The sequence below is a fragment of the Engystomops pustulosus genome, chromosome 4 (genome assembly GCF_040894005.1).
Source record: "Engystomops pustulosus chromosome 4, aEngPut4.maternal, whole genome shotgun sequence".
NCBI lineage: Eukaryota > Metazoa > Chordata > Amphibia > Anura > Leptodactylidae > Engystomops > Engystomops pustulosus.
Window position 1 is genome coordinate 126165844 of NC_092414.1, and position 26934 is coordinate 126192777.

Sequence of the window (26934 nt, forward strand, 5' to 3'; positions counted from 1 at the left end):
TATAGACTGACAGCAAGCAGAGATCATAAAACAGCAAAGAATTGATACAGAAAGTCTATTGGAAAATTGTATAACTTTTTAATATACAAACAATAACATTAATTTGCTGAAATGGGAATACCCCTTGTATTTTCAAGATGGAGACAGTGCACCCTTGTCTTTTGTTTTGATTTAATCTGGAACAACTTTGCACCATATTTTTGTATGGACCGTTCATTTATATAAATTAATCATGTCCCCTCTTAGTCATCTCTTTTCAAGACTAATTAAATCCAGTTGTTTTAATCTTTCCTCATAACAAAGACCCTCCATACCTCTTATCGTTTTTTTTGGGGCCCTTCACTGTACCCTCTCCAGCTACCCTTGCCCTTTCTTTTTATGGACCGGTGCCCAGAACTGGACAGCATATTCCAGATAAGGCCGAACCAATGCCTTGTACAGTGGTAATATTACATCTCTATCCTGAGGGCGCTGTCACACGTTGCGTTTGCAAACGCAGACGCAGACCAAACCGCGCCCACCGGGCGGTCCGCGGTCCAATCGCATCAGCGTTTCTCTATGTTTCTATTGAAAACGCCGATGCGATTGGACCGCGGACCGCCCGGTGGGCGCGGTTTGGTCTGCGTTTGAAAACGCAACATGTGACAGCGCCCTGAGAGTCCATACCACTTTTGATACATGACATGGCTTTAGAGGCAGATGATTGACATTGCATACGGTTATTTAATTTATGATCTACTAGTACCCCCAGGTCCTTCTCAACAACGGACTCTCCCAGATTTACTCCCCCAAGGACAAATATTGCATGTGGATTATTAGCTCCTATGTGCATAACCTTACATTTATCCACATTGAACCTCATTTGCCAAGTGGATGACCAAACACTCAGTTTGTCTAAAGTCACCCTGCAGCCTATGAACGTCTTCCATAGACTGTATTACACTACACAGCTTGGTCATATCATTAACACAATTAAATAATAGTGGGCCAAGCACAGAACACTGGGATACATCATTTATAACTGGTGACCATTCTGAGTAGGAATCATTGACCACAACTCTCTGGATGCGATCCTTCAGCCAGTTTTCAATCCAATTGCAAATGATTCCTGCCAAACCAATAGACCTTATTTTATCCATCAGGCGTCTATGAGGGACAGTGTGAAATGCTTTTGCAAAGTCCAAGAACACAATATCCACAGCAGCTCCTCCATCCAGGCATCTGCTCACCTCTTCATAGAAGCAGATCAGGCGAGTCAGACAACTTCTATCCTTAGTTAACCCTTGCTGGCTTTCACTTATTATACTATGTGATGTCACATACTCCTGTATGTAGTCTTTTAGTAACCTTTCCAATATTGTCCTCACAATTGCAGTTAAGATTACAGGCCTGTAATTGCCTGTTGAAGTTCTAGAGCCTTTTTTAACCCTAGAATGCATGACCATGAAAATCTACACTTTTACATACCTGGGGCCTTTTAGGCCCGTGTGCAAATAACATGGAATAACTCAAATAAAATTACTTTTCAAAGTTTATTTGAAAAATGCAAGGTAAGGATGCATTCCTACTAGCGCTGGTGTCTGCCAGGAGTGGATCTGTAATGGATCTGACCTCCTGCTGTCCCCAGCTAAGGCTGGTAGAATCTGGGCATGCCGGCAGCCTTAACTGGAGTTACCAAGAGATCATATCCATTACGGATCACCTCCTGGCAAACACCAGCACTAGTGAGAATGCATCCTAAGATGTGAATAATTCAAAACATTTTGTGCAATAAAACCCCAAAGTAACTGAATGGGCTTAAAACGGCCAATATACTCATTCGATATAACTCTTTATAATAATGTTTTTTTGTATAAAAGTTTTTTTTTATATATAAAAGTTGCAGTAAACATGCTGCAGGAATATCCCTTTTTAAAGTTTCCTTTTCGAATTTACTAATGACCGCAAAATCTGTCACATGTTATCTGTTTGCAAGAATGATCCTTGCAGACATTTTGTCCACAAGTGGTACAGACACGCTCCGATTTCCTGTCCTTCTTTGCTGGACAAATGTAACATTGTTTTCTTATTTTATCTCTCGGCTCTGGATGTTCCTGAAAACGTATACCACATCTGATCATAGCTTACAGAAAATCTCTCTTTTGGACAAGAATTGTGGAATTCCTACAGTTCCTTGAGCAACTATTACAATATTATGTGATGGGGTGCACCCAAGAACCCTAGGAGAACTGTCCCAAAAAACATTTGTTTTGGATGTTCTGGTTGTACGTTCTGCTGGATCCATTTCTTCTTCATCATCTGAAGAATCACTCAATGATGAAGTAGAGACATTAGCTGGTGGCATGTACTCTTCATCAGACAAAGAAAGTTCACTATCTTCATCACTATCAAAAATGATTGCTTTGATTTCTTGGTCAGTCAAACCCCTGGATGTAGACTGTGCCATTGTAACCTTAGACGTCAGTAAACTAATGAAAAAAAATTATTACAATAAGGGTTGTAGACTCTTTGTTAGTGTCTGTGCAGCCCCCTCCTCTCACCTTCAGCAGGTCACCACTTTCTTTTACGTGACGTGGAAATCTTTGGATTTTTGGAGCTCAGAGTTTTTTTTTCAAGAAACAAGAAAGCTGACTCCTTCCTCCTTCCTGTTCAGGAACTATGATGATGTCAGAGACGCATGACATCATGAGGTAGCCTCCTTCCCAAGATCACATGACCATGTAGGTAGGCACAATCCACACTCTGCGCAGCAACAGCAGAGTCATAAAGACTAAGGCTACATTCACACGACCATATGGGGGGCGTATATACGGCCGATATACGTCCCCCATGGATGGCGATGGGCGCACAGCGCCCTACGGGAGCGGTACATGCGCGCGGCACAGTACCGCTACATACCCGGGAAAAAGATAGGACATGTCCTATCTTTTCCCGTAATACGGCGCCGTGCGCCATGTATCCCTATGGAGAGGGGCGGGGGTGAGCTGCGCTCTCCCCTCCTCCTCTCCCCGCGCGCTGCCGTTGCCCGCTATGGTACGGCGGGCAACGGCAGTGTGAATGCAGCCTAAGTCAAAGTTTTCCCCAGCAACAGAAAAGACAAAAAGACTTAGGATTACATGTAAACCTAGTACGGGCCTAAAAGGCCCCAGGTATGTAAATATGGGGTATTCACAAAAAAGAGTTATTATACCGAAATGCCTGTAACATAAAAATTTATGAACAACTGGAAATGACTAACAACTAAATAACTGAGGAATACCTAGAGTTTCAGAATTCTACCTAAAGTAATCTTGCAGTAAAAAGAAAACAACTAACAGAGCGGGCCTGCGAGGCCCCAGGTATGCATTCTAGGGTTAAATAGTGGCACCACATTCGCCTTGCACCAGTCACTTTGCACCGTCCTAGTCATTAGGGAATCTCTTGGTAGAGCAATAACAGAACTGAATTATTTAAGAACTCTGGTCCAGTAGCCTTGTACACATTGATCTTATTGAGCTTAGATTGGATCAAGTCTACATTCAGCCAGTCTAGTATATTACAGGATGCATGACCCGCACTGGCACCACCCACGTCAGAAGTTCTTTCTTCTATTGTATAAATGGAGCTAAAAAACTCAGTATAGATTTGAATGTCTACCATTTACAGTATCTGATCCCAGTCTATATCCTGTAGTGCAGCCCTGAATTTCAGGAAATTTGTGTTAAAATTCAACGTTTTCGATTTTCCCAAATGTTTTTGGGTTTTAAAGTTTAAGAGGAAAATAATTATGTTATGAACGCTGTTCCCAAGGGTTTCCCAGACAGTGACATTTTGGACAATTTCCACATTGTTTGAAATCACAAGGTCTAACAAAGCATCACCTCTTGTGGGATCTTCTATAACTCATCCTGCAGCTCCCCCTCCACCTCCCTGTGTCTGTCAGTAAGATGGACAGAGGGAAAAAAAAACACACTGGAGGCTGCCATTAAGACGGACTGAAGGAGTGAGAAACAGGAAGTTGTATGGAGATGCAAAAGGCTGAATCTCTCACAGGCGGCAAAAGTACAGGTACATATACACGCAAAGACCTGTCTAATGGAACAGATTTATTGAAAAGTGGCCAACCCCTTTAAGAACAAACCCAAAGAACCTATCTATGTAACTTCCAAACTGCCTGTACTGCAATACTAATGCATACTTCAGCAATGACAAAGGCTCCAGGCTGTCATAGCAATTGATCATCACTCCCAGATGATGCAGGCTTTTGAATGCTGCTTGCGGCTTTGTTGGTGGCAATCAAAGGAGTAACACCAGGTGCCAGCACTAATCGCGGTTGTTGCCTGTATGTGTTTGCTGCAAAATGCAGCAAACACCCAGTTTGTATGAAGAGGACTCTCCATACTCCCATAACAGACTTTTGACGTACTGATGAATCACAAGTCAGTAAGGGGTTAATAGTCTTCAAGAACTTATCAAGGTTGAATAACCATGACAATACAACAGCAAATAGTAAAATATCCAAAATTCATTCATGCACCAATTTCTGTAGTATTTATACTGTAATGGTAGCACACATAGTAGTGACAAGCCTCACTATTACTTTTTAAAGTGCAAAATTTGCTTAATGCTCATAAAACTGGATTTACTCAAATATGCCTTAATATGTCCAATCACAAAAAGAAAATGTTAATATTAGTATAGAAATGCCACCACAATTAGTGTTTTAGTGTTATATTCAGCCTTCCATATTGTGGTGATGGCCTGTTCCTAAATCAAGTCAGCGTTCCAGAATCAATAGAAATAAAAGGAACCATTTTGAGCACAGACAAGACATACACAGGCATCTGATAGGATCACTAGTAACGTGATTATACACAAGCTACTGTTATGTGACTGACTGCAGAACTTGTAATGCTTGCTCAAATGTGAGCAGTTAACATTTTATTTCCTCTACACAACTTGGAAAAGCAGTGTAGAGGTTCCAATCTTATCTCAAGATATTACACTGTTAATGTAAAGCTTTCCTTACACCAATACATCTTAAACAGTCACTTTTCAACAAACTTTGCATAAATCGATAGTAAAAAGTAAAGAAATGTAACACCTCAAAAGAGCAAATTTCATCTTTCTCCACTGTGCTGATATTTTCCTGCTCCCCACTACTTGTTTGACTAACATTTTATTACCAAAACATCTGATTTCTGTCTTTATCACCTGTCTTTAGAGGGGCAGGAGTGAGAAGAGAGACTGGCACATCTGCAGATAGAAGTGAACTTTGTATCTGATCCCAAGTGCTTTGTTCATAGAAATATAGGCTGATAAATGATTTTGGTCATTCTAAGTGAAATACTTATTTCTACAGGAGATTCTCTTCTATTTTCTGTGCAAAATGTAATGAAGGGATTATTACAGCCCTCTCCATTACAGATAGGAATAGTTATTCCACATGTACTAGTATACTATTGAGATAAGCAAAGTTTAGTGAAAATATAGGCACGTTTTAAATAAAATACATACTTGTTTTATGGTAATAAAACGATTAACTTAGAATATGGTATAGATTTCTACAACAATTAATTTATTTCTGTCGCCTTATGTCGATGAGTTTTCTGATGTGAAATAAGGTTTGAGTTCTGGTTGAAATTCCGCCCACATATGGGACAAGTAAATGGTTTCTCGCCCGTGTGAGTTATCTGATGTCTGACAAGATTTGAGCTGTTAGAGAAGCTTTTCCCACATTCGGAGCAGATAAATGGCTTCTCTCCTGTGTGAATGCTCTGGTGTCTGACCAGACTGGAGTTCTTTGTGAAACATTGTCCGCACTCTGAACATATATAAGACTCCCCTCCAGTATGAATCTTCTGGTGTTCAGCAAGACTTGAACTTCTGGAGAAACCTTTCCCACATTCAGAACATATAAATGACTTCTCGCCTGTATGTATTTTCTGGTGCTCCACTAAGTTTGAGCTTCTGGCAAAGCTTTTTCCACAGGTTGTACAGGTGAAAGGTTTTTCACCTGTGTGAGTTCTCTGATGGTCAATGAGATTGGAGTTCTTAGTGAAGCTTTTTCCACAATCTGTACAGACAAAAGGTTTTTCTCCTCTGTGAATTCTTTGATGGTCAACAAGCGTTGAGTTGCTGGTAAAGCGTTTCCCACAATCATGACAGGAATACGGTTTTTCACCAGTGTGAACTCGACGATGTGTTACAAGGTGTGACTTTTTTGTAAAGTTTTTGCCGCAAAGGCCACATACGTACGGCTTTTCTTGTGTAGGATTTATACACAATTCTGATTGTCCAATTTCACCATCTTCAGAGAAGCTTCCCATGTCATCTTCCTTTAAAAACTCATTTGTTACGTCTGCTATCTGATGCTCATGAGACAAAGACAAACCATTGATGCTTAAATTATTGAATGAGTCATTCTCCGAGGTTAATATTAGGTCTACAGATTTCTGCACTGTCAAGTCGATTTGCTTTTCATCACTGGTGAGAGATGGCTCATAAGAGATCTCCTCTTTTTTAAAAGTATTAAAAGGAACATTTTTTTCTTTCCGAGGGGGAAATTCTGTACACAAAAGCCTTACAGGCTTACTCTTCCTCTTGCTTACTTTAGCCTGCATTGACAGATTTGCATTAAGATCAGTTCTGATAGATGTGCCATCTTCTTTAGTAAAGTCTCCACTTGTGGATTCCATCGACTGTTTATCAAGACAATTTTTTAAGCTTGATTTATCATCTGTATAAAATAATAAACACATCATTTAAAACCAAAACTAATTGTGGAAACAACAGCAACTAGCATTTTACTTTTATTTATTCAGTGAATATAGACACAGGAATCACAGAGTGCATTCACATGTGGCATTTTAAAGGCGTCAGAACATATGCATTTTTAAATGCTACACTGCGTTGGGCTACGTTGCTGTAAGTGTAGAAACACACACTGGGTCCAGCTTCAAATAACAGTTCATAAAACGTAGAAAATTTATTTCATCTCTTTAAAAATTCACAAGAGGCAGTGAACAAGTTAGGTGCATAGACAAAAATGAGATTATTGCCTACGCGTTTTGGAGAATTCCTTAATTATTGCTTATTCCTCTTGCTTACACGGTGCCATGAAAAAGGAATTCTCCAAAACGCGTGGCAATAACCTTGTGTGTCTATGCGCCTAACATGTTCACTGCCTCCTATGAATTTTTAAATACATTTTCTACGCTCTATGGATTTTCTGTTTGTTTGAAGCTGAATCCAGCGTGTGTTTCTATGTTGTGGACTTGGAACAAAGTTGTCTGTGCTCCAACATGCCACACATTACAGCATAGCCTCCATGTGAGCTGACTCTCCCTCTCTATTGTAAGCAGCTGTGTAAACATTTTCACATCTACTTACACTTGCAGCAAAGAAGAAAAACGCATTCAGAGTAGCCAAACGCATTGTAACATTCAAAACTGCATGTGCTTCAAAGTATCCAAAACGCCACATGTGAATGCACCCTGACAGTCAGACTAAATTGGTTTAGAGATAGCTATACGCAGATTAAATTTTCTCACCTGTTGTCCATTGGCTTTTATCATTCACCACTAACACATCTTTAAAAAACTCTCTATAACCTTTCAGATACTCTTCCATGGTAGAATATACTTCAATATCCTCAGGTTTTATAGGCATCTAATTCAGAGAAAAAAAAAGTTATGCGATTAAGCAAATCAGTCTGTCTACAGGCAAACAATCATTTAGAATAAAATTCTATTTTTTGTTGTCTAAACATTAATGGAATCATTGACTACCCTAGGACAGTGATGCCAAATCTTTTAGAGAGAGATTGAGACTGACGAAACTACAACAAAAGCCCACTTATTTAAGTGCTAACACTGCCACAACTTTGAATTATATCGGCCTCTTGAGGACAGCAGTACATTTGACAGAAGAAGGGCAAATTCGGACTATCATTGTAGCTTCGGTCCACTTGTACAGCAAGAAACGTGGGACCAGCAGTAGCTCCAAAGATAATCTGGTCCTTTCCACACACTCTTTCCCTTCCTACAGTCTCAAGCAGACTAGAATGTGTCACTTTAAAACGGCACTTAACCCATCGTATAGCTTCCTATATGATAGGCAGACCTTGATCACCTGTGTACATCATTTAAAGAAAAATCAGAAGAATCACTACTTAGCATTTGCCGCCATCTACCGCTCATTTCTGTTATTGCAGCTGTTGTGACTTGAGCGAAAGGGTGAACGATACTAATTTTGACATAAGGTTATCTACTGTGTTTATCCTTCTCTGCTATGAGGTCAGCTATTGCTTGAAAGGCTGGAATTCCCCTCAGATTTGGAGATTATAAATATTCCCTCTTGCTAGTTTTTCAGATCAGTCTAGTAGAGTCTGCCACAGGAAGATTGCAGGAAGATTCTCTGAACTCTGTGCTAAGTTGATTGCTAAGGCGTCCATAAAAAGGGCTCTGAGTGCCACCTCTGTCACCCATGCCATAAGGTCGCCACCACTGCCCTAAGACTACTTTCAAAATCTGTGAATTGTTACAGATTCACAAAAGTAGGAGACATTACTGACTGATTTATTTAAAGGATTTATCGACTTATACATTTGTGCCTGGTAATAAAATATAGCAAACATGACTTTTCTAATTATTATCATATTCACATGAACAGAATGACAACAGTGACAAAGGCCCAAGTAGCTTTTGCAGTCTTAAACTTATATTTCTAGATTGTTAAATAATGGAACCTGCCCTTTATGATAAATCAACCCAAACCCTGTAAGGGTATACAGGCAGTCCCCGGGTTACATAGAAGATAGGGTCTGGAGGTTTGTTCTTAACTTGAATTTGTATGTAAGTCGGAAATGTATATTTTATCATTGTAATCCCAGCCAGAACTTTTTTGGTCTCTGTGACAATTGGATTTTAAAAATGTTGGGTTGTCATAAGAATCAAGATTAACACTAAAGCTTCATTACAGACACCTGTGATAACTGTTATAGCTGTTTATTGTAGCCTAGGACTAACGTACAATAAATTACCAATATCCAGAGGTCCGTTTGTAACTAGGGGTCGTAAGTAAGTCGAGTGTTCTTAAGTAGGGGACCGCCTGTATTCACACAGTGGATTTAGACTTGGAATCATTAATGTTGAAATCAAACTTTACTCTCATTGTTTTTTGTGTGGTGTGACTTGATGTAAGCAAGATTCCCTGCAGAAATGGCCACTGATTAAATGAGTAATAATAATTCTTTATATACCAAAATGTTTTCCAATGCAGATTTTGTTGAAATAACACTCAAAGATCTGTAAAAACAGTTCAATAAACCCACGGTTCAAGGAACATAAGACACCTACCTGCTCAGTGAGAATTTTAATAATTTTAGTGGCATGTAGCAAGACCTTCTTTGCTTTGTTTTTATCACATATCACAGAGCTGGGGTCTTCTTTAGACATTTCAGATGCAATATTGCTGTCTTCTGTGGCATCATTATAGTTTTTTACAACAATATAATCCTAAACAAAGGAAATCAACAAATAATTTAATGGTGTGAAATGATAAAAAAAAAAAAATCAAACATTATGAAGCAATTAATGGTCCTTTTTCTGGTCTGGTCTTTTTTTTTGTTTGCCTCTATTTATTCTTTATTTTTATTTCATACACCATGTGTCCCCCTTTCTTTCATAGGGGATTTTTTTGTTATTTCTGCCGATTTACTATATAGGACTGATATGTTAGTTACAGCTAAATGGTGAATACAGTCCTCTGAGGCACATTGCCCAGTTGATCTGTATAGCACCCATAGATCCACAGGCTGGGAGAAGAAAGTGTCATAACTGCTTCCTTATCTGTGTATTGAGTGGTAATAAACAATTTCTTCCTTCTCTGACAAGAGTTATGCTTTGCTTGATGACTTGATAACATTTGAAATGCGTTTGAGCCAGCTAGCAGGTAGTCAAGTATTTTTGTTACAGTATAACAGTTTTAAGGTGGTTCTCCCACAAAGCGAGTTAGGCCTTATCCTAAGGAATGGGGCCTTACTTGCTGATCGTAGGGGGGGGGGGGGGGGGTTTACAATGATGGGACCACCATGGATCAAGAGAACAGGGGTCCGATATACCCCTGTCGCGCATGTTCCCCCATTCATCTCAATAGGGCTGACAGAGATTGCCGAGGGCCGTTCTCTACATTCTCTGTGAGCTCCATAGAGATAAACAGGGCAGCCTGCACATGTGCAACCAGCTGATATGGTCATCTCAAGGTGCAACGGGGTACATTGGATACCCGTTCTTGTGATTCTTGAGGTCCTGTCCCTGAGACCCCCCCACCAATCAGCATGCTTGGCCCTATACTGTGGATGGGTCCTAACTTGCTTAGTTGGAAAAACCCTTTACTGATTTCACAATAAAAGGAGCTAGAGGCACAACTTCTGCTCATATATAAATGTAGCTTCTGCCCCTTTTGCAGCCTTTTCTTGCATGATGTCTTAGAAGTACATACCTTATTTCCCTATCTGCTCACCTCTCCTATCAGTAGGTAGATAAGTTCCAGAGTATGATTTGAGATCTTTCCAATCACCTGACTTTTATCTTTGGTCAGCTTATTCACTAGGTTTGCCAAGTTAGTTAAATGTTCTGATATTTGAAGATTATCCTCATGAGAGTTGCTGCCTATGGAAAGCAACAGAAAAAAAACAAATATATAGAATAAGGACAAAGTTTTAATATACAGCAGTTACATCTCAAATTGTAAATGTTTAATCAGGGGCTGTGCCTAGAAGCAGTCACTGTGTGCTCAATTGTTTTCACTGAACCATACTGAACCATAAACAGATTCATAGAGATGAATGGAGCTGAATGGTCTTGCACGGCAATCTTCTCCACTCATGGTGTGACAGCTCGTTCTCGTGATCTGTGGGGGCTTCATCACTGAGACCCCCACCGATCAGCAAGTTAGGCCCTATCCTGTGGATAGGGCCTAACTTTCTTGGTGGGAAAACCCCTTTAACTTATAGCAGTTGGATACATTTATTTCAATGAGCTCATGCACATCTGGTTTCCATGACTCCAAGACAACTGAGCTGCACAACTAAAAGCAAATCATATCCCTGTCTTTACTGTGGTCATTAGTGTGAGCAGACTTCACACACCAGGTATAGACGGCAGCAAAGAACAGACCACTGATCTGTTGGCTGTTGGCACACCTGCTCGGACTCAACCTGAATATCTGCCTTCCTTCTGATCTCCCCATCCCTGCATTAACAGCCCTCTTCTCCTGGGCAAACTGGTGAACCGCAGGATTCAGTATTCAGAAATGGACCTAAACTGAGATTTTTAGCTTTAATAGAATTCATCCAGCCTAATAACATAATAATACCATTAACTTACCCCCACAACTGCCTCCAAAGAGACCAGACATTCCAGATAACTATTAAAGAAAGATAAAATAATTGCAGTGTTAAAAAAGTACACAAAAAAACACACAAAATAAAGATTATTACAAGTCATAAAGAAGTAAGGAAATATTCACACTTTATTTTTCATTCAGAATAGTACATATTTAATTTTAGAGTACCATAATGGAAACTCATACTATGTTTACACATATATAAGCCCAGTGCAATGAGCTTATTCATGTAAAAATCCATGCACACATGCTTTTTCATCAAGATTATGAAGTCAGTTGAGTACACTATGTTTCTCTGCTATTTCTTTAAATTTACCATATATTTTCGAGTATAAGCCTAATTTTCAGCACAAAATTGTGATGGAAAACCCCAACTCGGCTTATATTCAAGTCTATGAAAATAAAAAGTACTCACCTTTCCGATGCCCCTGCAGGCCCTCTTCTGTCTTCAGCTCCACCTTTGGCTCCCCGTGCGGTTCCGTCGCACACACCTCAAGTCAGCCGCTTGCCGACACCATAGTGTGTGCCGCCATCATTGGTGTAGAATGGGTGATATATCTCCCTATGTATTTTTCTACTCTCCTCCATCAGAACACATCATGTGAGCCAGAAGTGTATGTCGGGAAATATTGCGGTAACCTATTATATATATATATATATTATATAGTAGCTGTAGCTCCGGCGTTGCCCAGGATAGTAAATAACTGCTCTTAGCTACAACAAAATAAAATGTCTCAGACTGTCTCTTTCAGTGACTGTTGCCACCAGTCTCATTTCAGTGACTTTCTCTGTCACTTTGTCTATGTGGGGGATTTATCTTAAGTGTTTGAGAGCAGAATTGCTCTAGTTGTCAAGAGGTCACAGAGGTCAAGTTTCCCTTTTTGCACAGCTGTTTATAAAATTACAGCTGACCTCTCATTGGTTTCCATGGGCAACTGCAACAGTATCACCTCAGTCAATCTCCCCCTATCTCTGTATCCCTATCCATCTTGCCTCACACATATGTTGTCTTCTTCTCATTTCCTATAGTAACCAATCACAGCTCAGAGCCCATATTAATGACCTGTGGCAGAACAGCAACCAATCAGGGCTCAGCTTTCAACTGCCACAGCAGCAGCAGACAATTGCTCCTGTATATGGTGGGTAATAGGTGGATTTTGGAAAGCGCCGGGTGAAAAATTCGGCTCAAAACGTGCTCTATGACGTTCCCCGAGTCACAGAGAGTGGCTGTGCAAAGTTTGGTGATTGTAAATGCGACAGTGCAGATTCCTTAAGCTGACATACATACACACACACATTTACATTCAGCTTTATATATTAGATATATTATACACACACAATTACATACTGGAGATCATAACTAAAGTAAAACACACAATTTCCTAAACGTCAAGGTTATTGTGTAGATCTATGTGAATGTTTCCTAACATGTGTAAAACAGATCATAAATTGTATGCCGTTTATACTCGAGTATAAGCAGAGTTTTCAGCACAAAAAATGTGCTGAAAAAAACCTCACTTCGGCTTATACTAGAGTCAAGAAAAAAAAAAAGTGTACTCACCTTCCAACACCCCCCCTGGCAGGTCCTCTTTTATACAGCGATGCTCCGGCATCGGCTCCGTGTCCCCCCGGTGACCATCGCCGGGAACATGATGTAAGCCTTCCGGTGACATTCTACTATGTGCTCTGGCATCGACACACACTATGATGTCCGCAAGCGGATGACGTCATGGTGCCTGTGACAGACAGCTCGGGGACGCGGTGGTTATATGGTGGTCTCTGACTTGTGTTGCTGTATATGGTTATAACTTTTGAACACTTATCAAAGTGATAGGAGATTGATTTTATGTCCTGTCAGACTAATCTGACCAGCATCTATGAGGAGGTAAGTTCCAGACTGAACCTAGAGGAGGCTGTGGATGTTGTATAGCTGCATTTGAAACAGTGCTGCATAAAAGGTTGGTATATAAAATTAGTCTGCTTGGACTAGGAGGAATCTTTATTTGGGTAAGCAATTGGCTTAGTGATAGAAAACAGAGGGTCAGGGGCAGTATCTGGGCCACTTCTTTTTAATATTTTTATTAATGACCTTGTAGTGGGTTTACACAGTTTCAATATTTGTAGATGATACTACAGTACTTTGTGTAATTCTGTAAAACACTATTCTATAGGCATGGTGTGCCTTGGTGTACACCTTCAACTGTCGATCATTGTAGATTATGTTATTTCTGTAAAAATCAAGTGATCAGAAATTGTTCTCTAATTTTGATCTCCGGTGTGTACATATGTGGATAGTAACTTTTGTAAATAAAGCAACACACTTACCTCTTCCTTAACTACTTGGATTATTTTGTTCGCTAAATTAAGCATATTCTTCATCATCTGGTGGTCAAGGATTATCTGTGGTATTACCACACTAGAAGAAGACCTTTCCGATGCAGGAGGGTTTTTGTCAGCCGCTGATTCTCCATGCTTCTTCACAATTGTATAATTCTAAAGAAAGAAAAACAGGCAAGTTCTACTGATAAAACCTGTCTGTATGTATCCAGCGTTCTTCTGGACTGAAGACATAGGTACTTGTAGAATAAACCAATGATCACACGTCCCGTGTTGTTAGGAATGAACAGCTTAGAGACTCACCTCCCCGGTCAGTAGACAGATAATTTCCAGGCTATGTGTTAAGAGCTCACCATTCACTTGTACCAGGTCCCTGTTCATCTCACCTTCAAGCAATTTGTTGGCCTGTTAAAGTAAACACCAAAAAGAAATTAAGATACTTAAATGCTCCTGAGTTATAGCACTGAACTAGATGGATGGAGATAATTTTATATCAGCTTAAGAATAAACCAAACAACCCTTTAATATCAGAAAGGTAAGGGTCTGACGCCATTCAACTCCACTGAACTTCTGTTCACAACAGCCATCAGCACTGGGTCTCACACAGAGAGCAAAACTGGAAGCATTTTTTTCCTGAAGTGGCCATACCAGGTTACTACAGCTTAGTTTAATTCCATTTTAATATAAAATGCAGTAATTTGGAACTGTTATATTTCCAATATTCTATTGCCTTAAGGCCCTTTACTAATGAAACTTCAACCTTCTACATAATATGGTGTGTCTGAATTCTTACTCAAGAACCTTAAATGATTAAAAGTAAAGAGAACTCAAGTAGAGAAGCCAAGTAGAGTACCATAAGAATGACTAAAGAAAAGAACAGGCACTGACACATAGGTGACTCAGAGACACCTTTATACAAAATCACTGAAAGTGCCCCTTCTTGTGAATAGGGAATAAGCCTCGTTACTTAATAGCTATTTTAATGCCATTAAAATAGTTATTCCGTACCTATTGAATAAAAGATAACTATTCTGACAGGAGACATTGTCACCCATGCTCATGATAAACTGGGGTACTAGCAGTCTGACTGGTACTCACCAATTTAAGAATAGTGGATGATTTGGACCAATCGATTTATGTCTGCACCACCCTAATATCCTACATTCCAGCCCAAGTGATCTAACACTTCATATGTGGCTGCTGTTCCCTTATGGTAGGTTTATGTTTTAGTGACTTGATGTTTTCTAGACAGTTATGTCGGAAGAGTGAATTCGGGCTCTTATGTGTTTACTCTGCTAGGAATAAATAGTTTCCAGTGTGAGAACAGTGCCTGGGTGCCAGGTCTGCAGTACTACCACAGCACCTGCCTGAGGGAGGGTGGGGGCTATCATGACAGTGACCACACTCCTCTCTGTGTGAGACATGACTTGTGACTACTGTACACTGATTTTATTCCTCGGGGACACGTGACATTATCCGTGAATAGGAGACAATAAACGTCAGCTCAATGCTCTGAGGTGACTCGTTAGAAGAGCGCAGTGCAGCACCGGTCACTCCTCACGTACCTGGCTGCAGACCGTCGGTGAGCGCAGGGGCAGGTGACCGGATGTAGGTGCAAGCCTCTCACTGGAGGAACGAACACATTTCACCCTGTAAGTGCAGCCTGGCAGGAAGTGATGGCGAAAAACAAAGGATACAAGATACGGACTGCTCGGCTACAGGACCTGTGATGAGGTCATGGCCACGTGATGAGTCACGTGCGTCAAGAAAGCAGACCAGATCCTAGTGAGGCAGAGGACCTTGGATGATGTCACGATGACGTCATCTGACAAATGTCAGGCTACAAACTACCGGGCTGAAGGCGCTTTGGCGTTATCATGTGATCAGAAGTGTGGGAGGAGTCACGCTCAGAGTCCGGCTATGTTATTGCTATTTTTAGGTCGATAATTGGTGCTTATGTTACCATGTGGGAGGAGCTTATAGTGTGTATGTAATAAGCTGTACCAAAGTGCAGTTACTATAGTTAGACTACCTGCTGGTGGTGGGAATTACGGCTCTTCTTAGTGATCTGGCTCATTACGCTCCGCTCACTAAGAAGAGCCAGTTCTTTCGGGTCCTGAACTGCTCCTTATTAAATGTATAATACAGGCGGTCCCCTACTTAAGGACACCCGACTTGCAGACAACCCATAGTTACAGACGGACCCCTCTGCCCCATGTGACCTCTGGTGAAGCTCTCTGGATGCTTTACTATAGTCCCAGACTGCAATGATCAGCTGTAAGGTGTCTGTAATGAAGCTTTATTGATAATTCTTGGTCCAATTACACCAAACATTTTGAAACTCCAATTGTCACTGGGGCAAAAGAAAAAAATTGTCTAGAACTTCCATTATAAAATATACAGTTTCGACTTACATACAAATTCAACTTAAGAACAAACCTCCAGACCCTATCTTGTATGTAACCCGGGGACTGCCTGTAAGGAGCCTCAGGCCAACTCCACACCACTTCACTTTTAACCCAATTCTATTGGGTGAAAGGTGGCGTGGTGAGCCGTTTAGGGGCAGGGTTTAGGGAGCCATTGACTCACTAAGGAGAGCTGGCTTACGTCGTTCACGCAAATGACCCGGCTCTTTGTGCCACTACTCGAAAAGCCAAAAGAGCAAAGGTACATTATGGTGGGATTGTCTTGACATTTGCCCGTTTTTGGCAACGATGGTAGTATTGTTTTCATAGACACTTCCTGAACACTTGTTTCAGGAGGCACAGGAAGTGAGATAGAGTAGTTCACACAACCTCCGGTATGGCAAATCACTCTTCTTGCCTCTTGATGTTGTGGTAATAACCCTCCAGGAACGAACAAGGACCATGCGGGTGACTTGCTTTTATTGGAGGTGTTCTCAAAAACTTCTTACCTGGACCAGACCCAGGATCTCGTATGACTTTTTAATGGGACCTTTATGGAACTCCTGTATCTTTTTAGACTGACAAAGACCCAATTACTATGCTCCCATTCAGAGTTCTGTGTATCTCCTCAACCAAGGCCTTTGGGATGGATTGGGTATTTACCGTGCTGCCCTGATCCCAAAAATGTACCCGGTATCGCGCTGGGGTAGATCATAAGTCCATAAATGGTATATTAAGTTATTAGCCGTATTTCCTTTGTGTTACCTGGGGGGAATTCTATGAAAGCCCTCAGTGGCTCTTTGTCTGCTTTAGGCTTATGAAGCTGTACCTTCCAGACAGTTTTTTAAGCTATTCAAGAGAAGGCTGTGGGTAAGGGAGGCATAGTGGTGACGTGTACTGGCACTGATGTATAAAGAAAAGATCTAAAATGTGCCTTCATGCTGTATGTTTCTATATATTAATGACATTCCTGGCCTAAGCATTGCAATAAACTACAGTTGATTCTATCTTCAAAACCTTAATTCCTCTGCGTTCCTCTTGCCCCATCTCCCACACACTGGGTGAACAAAGTACAGCAAACAACTTTGTAGCCTAGAAGAGATCTGTTACTTCAGCAATTAAAATTATTTAAAATATTTTAAAACTTGGTCCCCATGGATTGACATCCTACATTCTCTGCCTCACCTGACCCTTTTCTCTACTTTTTACCACATAGTAGACCTGCCTCTGTATTTTTGTTACCTAATGCTCTTGACTGGGTTCCTAGATGTCTTTGATACTTTTATCTTTATATATTATGCAGTATTTGATGTTATAGTTGGAAGCATCCTGCATATATTTGCAATACCAGTGCTCTGTCTGAGAGACTCTTACTTTATTTTTAATGTATCTGATTGGATGTTCTTACTGTCGGCAATGTATTTGGCATTTCATTTAAACATATGTTATGTATACTTGTTTTACTTAAAAATATAAAAAAATTCAATAAAAAGAGATGTCAGGGACCAGGGGTAGTGGACCCACTGACGTAAGCCAACACCTGGGACATAGGAGAAGGTCAAGACGGCCAACACAGGAGAAAGGTCAGGAACGGAATCAAGGTCACAATGGGAAATAAGGATAATCACACAGGGCATCAGACAAGCTTTCTCTAAGGCTATGAGGCACAAAGATCTGGCAGGGAACACAGGATCAGAATTGGCAACCGAACAGTGCCAATTATCGCCCGCTGGCCCTGGCCCGCCGGAGTGAGCACATGATCGTGGAGAGGTAAGAGCAGTTGGTGGGGAGACGGGGGCACAGATAGGAGTAAGGGTGCGCCTACTTTCTGAGTCGTAGGTTGCAGGTGCACCCGTGACTGTACCCCCCCCCCCCCTTCCCTTCGGCCTCCCTCTCTTCTTGGACTGGAGGAATTTCTGCAGAAGGCCACAATCCAGAAAGTTGTCTTCTGTCTTCCAAGACCTCTCCTCCGGCCCCTACCGCTTCCCTCCGAACGACTTCATACCCAGAACCTCTTTTACTTCATAGACATCGGTGGAATCCACCTCAGGAGCTGGAGGTGGTATTTACCAGGAGAAGCGGTTCAGGATGACGAGTTTCAATAGGGAGACGTGGAAGGATTTCGGGATGCACATGGTGGGAGGAAAAAAGCTTGTAGGCCACGGGATTAATGCGCTTCAGCATCTCAAATGGATCCAGATAGCGAGGACCAAGCTTGTAGCTGGAGATCTTCAGCCGGATGTATCTAGAAAACAGCCACACCTTATCACTTGGAGAGAAGACTGGAGGGGACCTGCATCTCTCGTTGGCCTGGGTTTTGGTGCGGGCAGACGCCCTAAGTAGAGACTGCTGTGTTTGCTCCCAGATTGACTTGAGATCTTGAACCAATTCCTCCACGGCAGGAACATCAGAGGGCTCAGACAGAGGAAGAGGTGGTCGTAGATGTCATCCAAAGACAACAAAGAATGGAGCGGCACCAGCAGATTCGGAGTCCAGAGAATTATATGAGAATTCTGCCCAAGGTAGGAGAGTCGGAGTCTCTCCACTTGACCATTGGTCTGCGGACGTTATGCAGAAGAGAAGTCCAGTTTAACTTGCAGTTGACCACACAGGGACCACCAGAAACAGGCAACAAACTGGACCCCACAGTCCGAGACAATGTGCACATGAAGTCCATGTAGTTGGAAGAACAGGCTGGCAAGGCGTGGAGCTGAGGGCAGACCTGGCAGAGGAACAAAGTGGAACATTTTATAGAAGTAATCTGTTACCACCCAGATAACTGTATTACCAGAAGAAGATCCGTAATAAAGTCCATGGCTGTGTGAGTCCACGGGAAACTGGGTATCAGCAACTGCAGGAGCAGACCTGCTGTCTTGAGACGTGACGACTTGTTACGGACACAAAAAGCGCCGGAACCCACAAAAACTCCAACATTGTTGACCAGATATGGTCACCAGTAGTATCGAGATATGAGAGCAATACATCTCTGCACCCACGGGTGCCAGGCCACACAAGTGCAGTGTCACCAAGTTAGAGCTGTTCGGACATAGGTCTTGCCAGGAGGAAGCTGCTGTAGGTCGACAGAAGCAGCAACAACCAGGTGTTCCAGAACAACGATTTGACAAGGAGCCGATTCGTCCCCAACAACATCAGAGGCACGAGAGGGGGCATCGGCTTTGACGTTCTTCTCGGCTGGACGGAAGTGAATCAGGAAGTTGAATCGAGAAAAAAAGAGGGACCAGTGAGTCTGATGAGAGTTGAGCAGTCTGGAGATACTTGAGACCCTTGTGGTCAGCGTAGATACTGTATAGACTGGATGATGAGCTCCTTTCAGAAGATAGCGCCATTCCTCCAAAGCTAGCTTTATGGCCAGAAGTTCTCAATCACCAAGGTCTTATAGAAGAAGCCGCAGGTGAGGGGTCGACCTTTGGGCCCTTTCTGGGTGAGAACGGCTCCAGCACCAACAGATAAGGTGTCAAACTCCAGCTGGAATGGCCATGTGAGAACTGGGGCAGAGGCAAAGGCAGACTTCAGCTTAGTGAAAGCTTCTTCAGCCGCCGGAGACCCAATTTTCTTGGTCAGCACCACAATAGGAGATAAAAGAGAGGAGAATGTGGAATAAATTGCCTGTAATAATTGGCGAAGCCCAGAAATTTCTGTATGGCTTGTAGTCCCACTGGGCGAGGCCACTGAAGTACTTGCAGCCAACTTCCATCTGTAGTCCTTTGTCCTCATCTGATGCGATTGGCCCTTAGGCGCCTGAGAAATTGCCGGACGTGGGTCTGATGAGACTGTAAGTCAGGAGAAAACACCAGAATATGGTCCAAGTAGACAATGACACAGAACAAATCTCTGAAGATATCGTTGACAAATTCCTGGAACACTACTGGAGCATTGCAGAGTCTAAAGGGCATTACCAGGTACTCAAAATGCCCGCCACGAGTGTTGAAGGCTGCCTTCCATTCATCACCTTCTCGCATGCGGATGAGATAATTTTCCCCCCCGCAGATCTAGCTTGGTAAATCCTTGGTACCCCATAGGTGATCAAAAAGTTCAGTGATGAGAGAGACAAATGGTTAGTGGTTTTTCACTGTGACTTTATTGAGACCGCAGTTATCGATGCACAGACGGAGGGAACCATCCTCCATCCTTCTTGGCTACAAAGAAGAATCCAGCACCGATAGGAGAAGACGACTTGTGGATGATTCCCTTCTGCAAATTCTCCTTGATGCCAACATAGCCGCAGTTTTGGGCACAGATAACGGGTATACTTGACCTCATGGAGAAGATGTACCCGACATCAGGTCAATGGGGCAGTCCACGGGAAGCCCAAAAGTACTGAGAACATAGAACGGGGGAACACATAAAATGACAGTCTCTCCTTGTGCAAAGCCCCAGTTTGCAGAGACAGAGGCTTAGTACGATACTGGACCAGGTCATGGAGAATCTTTACACTGACGGTGAACCACAGGAAAGTGATGCTGGGAGACCAAGGCAGCATCCACGAAATTCCCTGCAGAGCCAGAGTCCAGGAAGGCTGAAACTTGAACCATGTTGCCTGTTACAAAACTGAGAAGAGCAGGAACATTCATACAAGGAGAAGCTCACCTAGGGACGCTTCTCCCAAGAACCCTAGGTGTGGATGCTCCGGGTTGTTGTGACAATAGAGGCAGAGGTTTTCCTGTCTTTGTCTGGAACACTCTTGGGATGACAAGCGAGCCCTATCAACCTGCATAGCTCAGATAATATATTCCTGATGATAGGCTTCACTTAACTACCTTCAACCCTTAACAACCAGGCTCTTTTTCATTTTTGTGTTTTAATTTTTCTCTCCCCACCATCAAAAATCCATAACTCTTTTATTGTTTCATGTAAAGAGCTGTATGAGGGCTTTTTTTCTGTGTACCAAATTTCACTTCATAGTTACAGTATTTAACATTCCAAATGCAGTGAAATTGGTGAAAAAATGCATTTGCGCCATTTTCTTGTGGGCTTGGATTTTACAGCTTTAACTGTGCACCCCAAACGACACGTCTCCTTTATTCTTTAGGTCGGTAGGATCACTGGGATACCAAATTTATATTGTTTCATATATTTATAAAAAAATTAAAACCTCCTGTACAAAAAAAAATCTTCATTTTGCCATTTTCTGGCGCTAAAACCTTTTTCACACTTCAGTTTATGGAGCGGTGTGTGGTTTTTGAAGGATGAGATAACATTTTCAATGCTACCTTTTTGAGGACTATATGACCTTTTGAACACTTTTTATTATGAGATTAAATGCCAGGAATAACCATTTTTATACCACAGTGATACCTAACTTTTTAATGATTTTTTTTCTGTTTATTTATTTTTATATCAGTTCTTTAAGCCTAGGTTGTCTGATTGATCCTGTCAAATACATGGGGTATATGGGTAATTTCTACATCATCTGCGATTTGCACATTGTAATAAATGTATTAAAAAGAGACAGTGTGCATTGGGAAGCCACTTTCCACCTTCCCATTTTTTCAAATCTGCCATGTGTCAATATAAGTTTGCAACTCTGCAACACTTTAACATATCCAGGCAATTTTGAGATTTGTTTTCTCCTGACACAATGGGGAAGATTTATCAAGCTGTCTGAAAGTCAAAATATTTCTAGTTGCCCATGGCAACCAATCACAGCTCAGCTTTCATTTTACCAGTGCTCATGAATATTTAAAAGGGAGCTGTGATTGGTTTAGTATTTAACCCCTAGGCGCACCAGGACGTTATAGTACGTCCCCGGGGCTAGATGCTTAGCGCACGGGGACGTTCTATAACGTCCTGCTTCTGGCACCGGCTCACGAACGGAGCCGGTACCAGAAGCAGCGGCTGTCAGCTGTCTAGTACAGCTGACAGCCTGCGCTAACACCCGCGATCGGAGCCGGCTCCGATCGCGGGTGTTAACCCCTTACACGCCGCGGTCAAACATGACCGCGGCGTGTAAGGGTGTTTGCGCTGTGGATCGGATCCCCCGTGCCGCTTACCGGGGGATCCGATCCACTTCTGGGCAGCTCCGGGGACTGGCATGTGCCCCGGAGCTGCCCGGTTTCCATGGCAGTCAGACCCCTTCCGGGTCTGACTGTAAACTGTCTGAGCATGCGCAAGCTTGCTCAGACAGTTTACACTGCTCTACAATAAAATAGTATTGTAGAGCAGTGTATTGGACTTAAACCAGTGATCAGAGCATCACTGGTTTAAGTTCAAGTATGTAGAAGTAAAAATATGAAAAAACAGTTAACACTACACATTATAATAAATAAAAAATAAATACATAAAAATATAAGCCCCTAAAATGTCACTTTCCCATAAAAACACTTAATAAAGTATAAAAAACACAAAAACACAAAAAACCCCGCATATTTGCTATTGCCGCGTCCGTAACAATCTGTATAATAAAACAGAATCGTTACTGGACCCGCACGGTACACGCCGTAGAAAAAAAAACGCAAAAACGTTCCGAAAAAAGATAATTTTTAATTAATACCCTATAAAAAAATGCTCTAAAAAGTAATTTAAAAAATGTTATGCACTCCAAAATAAGCCCACTAAAAAGAACAACTCTTCTCGCAAAAAATAAGCCCCTAACTAGATTTGTCAGCCGAAAAATAAAAAAGTTATGCATATGAAAAGATGATGATGCTAAAATGAACAAGATTTTCTCCAAATTGGTTTTTATTCAGTACAATTGAATAAAATACACAAAACCCCCACATATTTGGTATCCCTGCGTCCGTAACAATCTGCATAATAAAACAGAATCGTTATTAGATCCGCAAAGTTAACCCCGTAAAAAACAAAACAAAAAAAAGCTCCAGAAAAAAGATCATTTTCAATTAATACCCTATAAAAATGCTCTAAAAAGGGATTTAAAAAATGTTATGCACTCTAAAATAAGACCACTAAAAAGAACAATCCTTCTCGCAAAAAATAAGCCCTTAAACAGATTTGTGAGGCGAAAAATAAAAAAGTTATGCATATGAAAGACGGTGATGCTAAAAGTAACAACATTTTTGCCAAATTACTTTTTATGCACTAAAAATGGGGAAAAAATAAAAAATCTATATAAATGAGGTCTTTTTGTAATCGTGGCGACCCATAGAATAAAAATAATATACTATTTTTATGGTATGGTAAACAGCCAAAAAAAACCCCATAAAAATCTTCCTGAAAAGTGATGATTTTCATTTCCTCCACCAACAAAGAGTTAATAAAATCTCACCAATTAGCCTATAGATTCCCCCAAATTACGTACCAGAAAAGTGCATCTCATGTGGCAAAATAAATAAGCCCCTATAGGTCCACATTAAAAAAAAGAAAAAAATTATAGCCTGTACAATGTGACATAGCAAATCTGATCTGCATGGCGCCTCCTTCCCTTCTATGCCTGGCCGTGCGCCCATACAGCAGGTTACCACCACATATGGGGTATCTGTGTACTCGGGAGAAATTGGGTAACAAACTTTGTGGAGCCTTTATTCATTTAATCCATTGTAAATGTTTAATTTTCCACCCAAAATGAGTGTATTGTGAAAAAATATTACAATTTGCAGACTGCACCTCCATTTTGTTTTAACCCCTTTAAAACACGTAAAGCGTTAACAAACTTCTTAAAAGTGGTTTTTCATACGTTGAGGTGTGTAGTTTCCACAATGGGGTATTTTACGAGTCCCACTATTATTTAGGCCTCTCAGTGTCAATTAGAAGTTGAGCAGGTCCATCTAAATACAGGTTTTGGTGATTTTACAAAAAATTTGAAAAATGATACCTAAATTCTGAGCCTCATAACATTCTAGTAAAATATGTGGAATCTTAAAAAACCATGCCAACATAAAGCAGACATTTGGGAAATGTAAGTTATGAATTTATTTGGGAGCTATGACTATCTGCATCAAAAGTAGAGAATTTAGAACATTGAAAATAAAGAATTTTTCCAAATTTTTGCCAAATTTAGTTTTTTTTCATAACTAAACACAAAAGATATCATCCAAATTTTTAAACTAATTTGAAGTACAATGTGTCACGAGAAAACAATCTCAAAATCCCCTGGATATCTCATAGCGTTCCAAAACTATAACCACTTATAGTGACACAGGTCAGATTTGAAGAATGGGGCCGCGTCCTTAAGGCCAAAATAGGCTGAGTCCCCTAGGGGATAATATGTTTAGTGTTTATTTATGAAAAAAAACAATGGGGCTTATTCACTAAGGGTCCAGCGGCTGCATTTTCGTCGGGTTTCCGACTTTTCGGGGATTTATGTTGACATGGTTTTTATGCATCCTCTCATTTTTGTAGAATGTTATGAGGCTTAGAACTTCAAGTGCGATTTTTCACATTTTCAAAAAACCGCAAAATCATACTTTTGAGGGGCCTGCTCAGATTTCAAGTCACTTTGAGAGACTTACATATCTGGGAGCCCTGTTATCTGGGGGCGAAACGCGTAGAGGTTGACACATGAGAGATAGGACATACTGCCAACTATTAGTAGCACACTAGGACTTCTGTGTAACGCAGGTATATGTAGGGAATCTGGCAGTTGCTAAACTGCACTAAATTGTGTTGGCAACATAAGCACGAGCATCCCCAGACCTTACAATATTCCTGCGCATTACTGCATTTTCAGTGAGCTAATCAGAGTACTGTGCAGCACGCCAGATGTGCAAGGCGTGCTCACTGAACTATAAAGTCCTTTTTATCATTTCTGAAATTGTGTAAAAACTGCTGACCTGCATGGACACACATATTCACACATTGGAGTGATATTAAAAATATAATTAAAAGTTATATTTTATTCCCCACCTACTATATTTGGAACTCCATTTTAACTTCATAGTTTGTGGTGTTACATCAAATTGAGCTCCTCAGTGATTTTAATTCAATTTTTTTTAATTGAATGAATCTATTTTTCAAAATTTATATGTATAATTTTTTTTTTTTTTTGGCAATTTGGAGATACAACGGCTTATTTTCTGCAACATTAGATGCACTTTACAAATACTTCATTTTAGTGAGTCATAAGCTTATTGATGAGATTTTATTAACTCTTGAATGTATGGAGGAAATGAAAATCGTTAAATTTTTTTTTTGCATTCTTTTGGGGGCCGTACATTTAAAATAATGGGGCACATTTACTAATCCGGTCGGTGGAGATCCCGAAAGTGCATCGTCCAACAACAATGCACTGTGCCGCGATTCAAGAAGATTGTGTGCCCGATATCATGCATGTGTTGCTTTCAAGCACAGGTCTGCCAGAGTTCAGCATCTTCCTCCCGATGCATGCAAGTGCATGGCTTGCGACACAATTTTTAAGATAAATCCCGCGGTTTGTCCGAATCCGTTGGATCGTCTGACCCCCCCCCCCAATTTTGTCGCATGTAAGCCAGCGCGATTGCAACTAAATCCGATCACGTGCGACACAATCTCCTACTAAATACCTGCTCCAGTGGTGCGATTCCCAAAAACGTTGGGAAACCCGATGAAAATGTGGCCGCGGGGCCCTTAGTAAATAAGCCCCATATGTTATCTTGATTCTATAGTTTTTCATATATTTTTACAATTTTACTGAAGAAAAACTAATATAAGGAAAATCTCTTTTGTTTTCGTAGACATAACTTTAATATATTTTGGCTGACAGCTAGTTTAGAGCTTATTTTTTATGTGTTGAGTTGTTCTTTTCAGTGGTACCATTATGGCACACTGAACTTATTTTGGTCACATTTTGTAACATTTATGTGAACGGATTTAATTAAAATTTATATTTTTGGCAATTCTTTCAGTTTTCTTTTATGACGTTCACCAAGCGGGTCCATTAATGTTTCCGATTTATTGTACAGTTTATAATGGACACGGTAATACCAAATATGTGGGGGTTTTGTTGTGATTTTATGATTTTTTGCACTTTGTTAGATATGTATAAGGCCCCTTCCACACTAGCGAGTGTGATGCGATGAACTCGCATCACACTCGCAACGCAAGCTGCCGGGAACGCACGGCCCGAACGCTGCACCGCGGGAGTGAACTCAGCATGTCAGTTCACTCCCGCGGTGCAGCGTTCGGGCCGTGCGTTCCCGGCAGCTTGCGTTGCGAGTGTGATGCGAGTTCATCGCATCACACTCGCTAGTGTGGAAGGGGCCTAAGGGAATGTTGGTGTTTAGGGGACTTTTACTTTGTTTTACTAATTATTTTTATTAAATGTTTTAAACATTTTTTCTTACCGCTTGGATTGAACAAACAATCCTCTGATAGGATAGGATAGGATGCGCTATATAAATAAAGAATTATTTATTATTATTATTTATAAAACATTGTTAACCTTTCCTTCTCTTACCCTGACTGTAGTACGCTATGAGCACTATATTAAAACATCACGCTGAAGATAAAGGGCTTTAATCACTGCCAGAGCTGTTTAAGTACACACAGGGAGATTAGATGTGAGCTCATACAGTCGCCATAGAGACCCTGTAGAGGTTAGAATATGCATCTTTATGGGAGGGAGTTTGATTTTTTTTCAAACTAAACAGAATTTGGTAATAAAGTATCTTAAAAAAATGTTCACACATTCCCCTGCACACAATATTAAAGGGGTATTTTCTGGGAATATGACCATCTGATACAAAAACCCACAATTATATTGATAAATACATACAACAAAACTTAATCTCATTAATCACAAAGTTGAGCTTAAATACTTTTATGATGCTTTTATATGCTTTTATGATTTAATGGGCTTCCAAAAGTAGTCAGAGTAGGTAATCTCCACGATGGCTACCACAGGATACTA

General features: G+C 40.9%; 1 protein-coding gene across 4 annotated transcripts; it reads right to left on the bottom strand.

Annotated features, from left to right (window-relative positions):
- Nucleotides 1–4885: 4885 nt before the first annotated feature.
- On the bottom strand, nucleotides 4886–26503 carry LOC140127103 (uncharacterized). 4 transcript variants are annotated; one of them, XM_072147367.1, is made up of 8 exons: nucleotides 26482–26503; nucleotides 14029–14130; nucleotides 13714–13881; nucleotides 11370–11409; nucleotides 10504–10652; nucleotides 9339–9497; nucleotides 7533–7650; nucleotides 4886–6718 (listed from the first exon to the last, which is right to left on the bottom strand). In XM_072147367.1, exons 2-8 carry the CDS (start codon nucleotides 14104–14106, stop codon nucleotides 5553–5555), a joined length of 1878 nt encoding a protein of 625 aa, XP_072003468.1. In that variant the 5' UTR covers nucleotides 14107–14130; nucleotides 26482–26503; the 3' UTR covers nucleotides 4886–5552. The 4 variants fall into 4 exon arrangements, with proteins under 4 accessions (XP_072003468.1, XP_072003469.1, XP_072003466.1 ...); XM_072147368.1 differs by lacking the exon at nucleotides 26482–26503 and adding an exon at nucleotides 15291–15560 and having other exon boundaries at nucleotides 10561–10652; XM_072147365.1 differs by lacking the exon at nucleotides 26482–26503 and adding an exon at nucleotides 15291–15558.
- Between the last annotated feature and the right edge of the window lie 431 nt (nucleotides 26504–26934).

What these genes read in the sequence shown, in the direction of transcription:
- LOC140127103 (XM_072147367.1), bottom strand. Translation starts at nt 14,106, where the DNA reads ATGAACAGGGACCTGGTACAAGTGAATGGTGAGCTCTTAACACATAGC. An exon ending in TTAAAATTCTCACTGAGCAG is followed by an intron (nt 7,651 to 9,338) that starts GTAGGTGTCTTA and finishes TCTCTGAATTAG; the next exon opens with ATGCCTATAAAACCTGAGGA. An exon ending in TAAAAGCCAATGGACAACAG is followed by an intron (nt 6,719 to 7,532) that starts GTGAGAAAATTT and finishes TATTTTATACAG; the next exon opens with ATGATAAATCAAGCTTAAAA.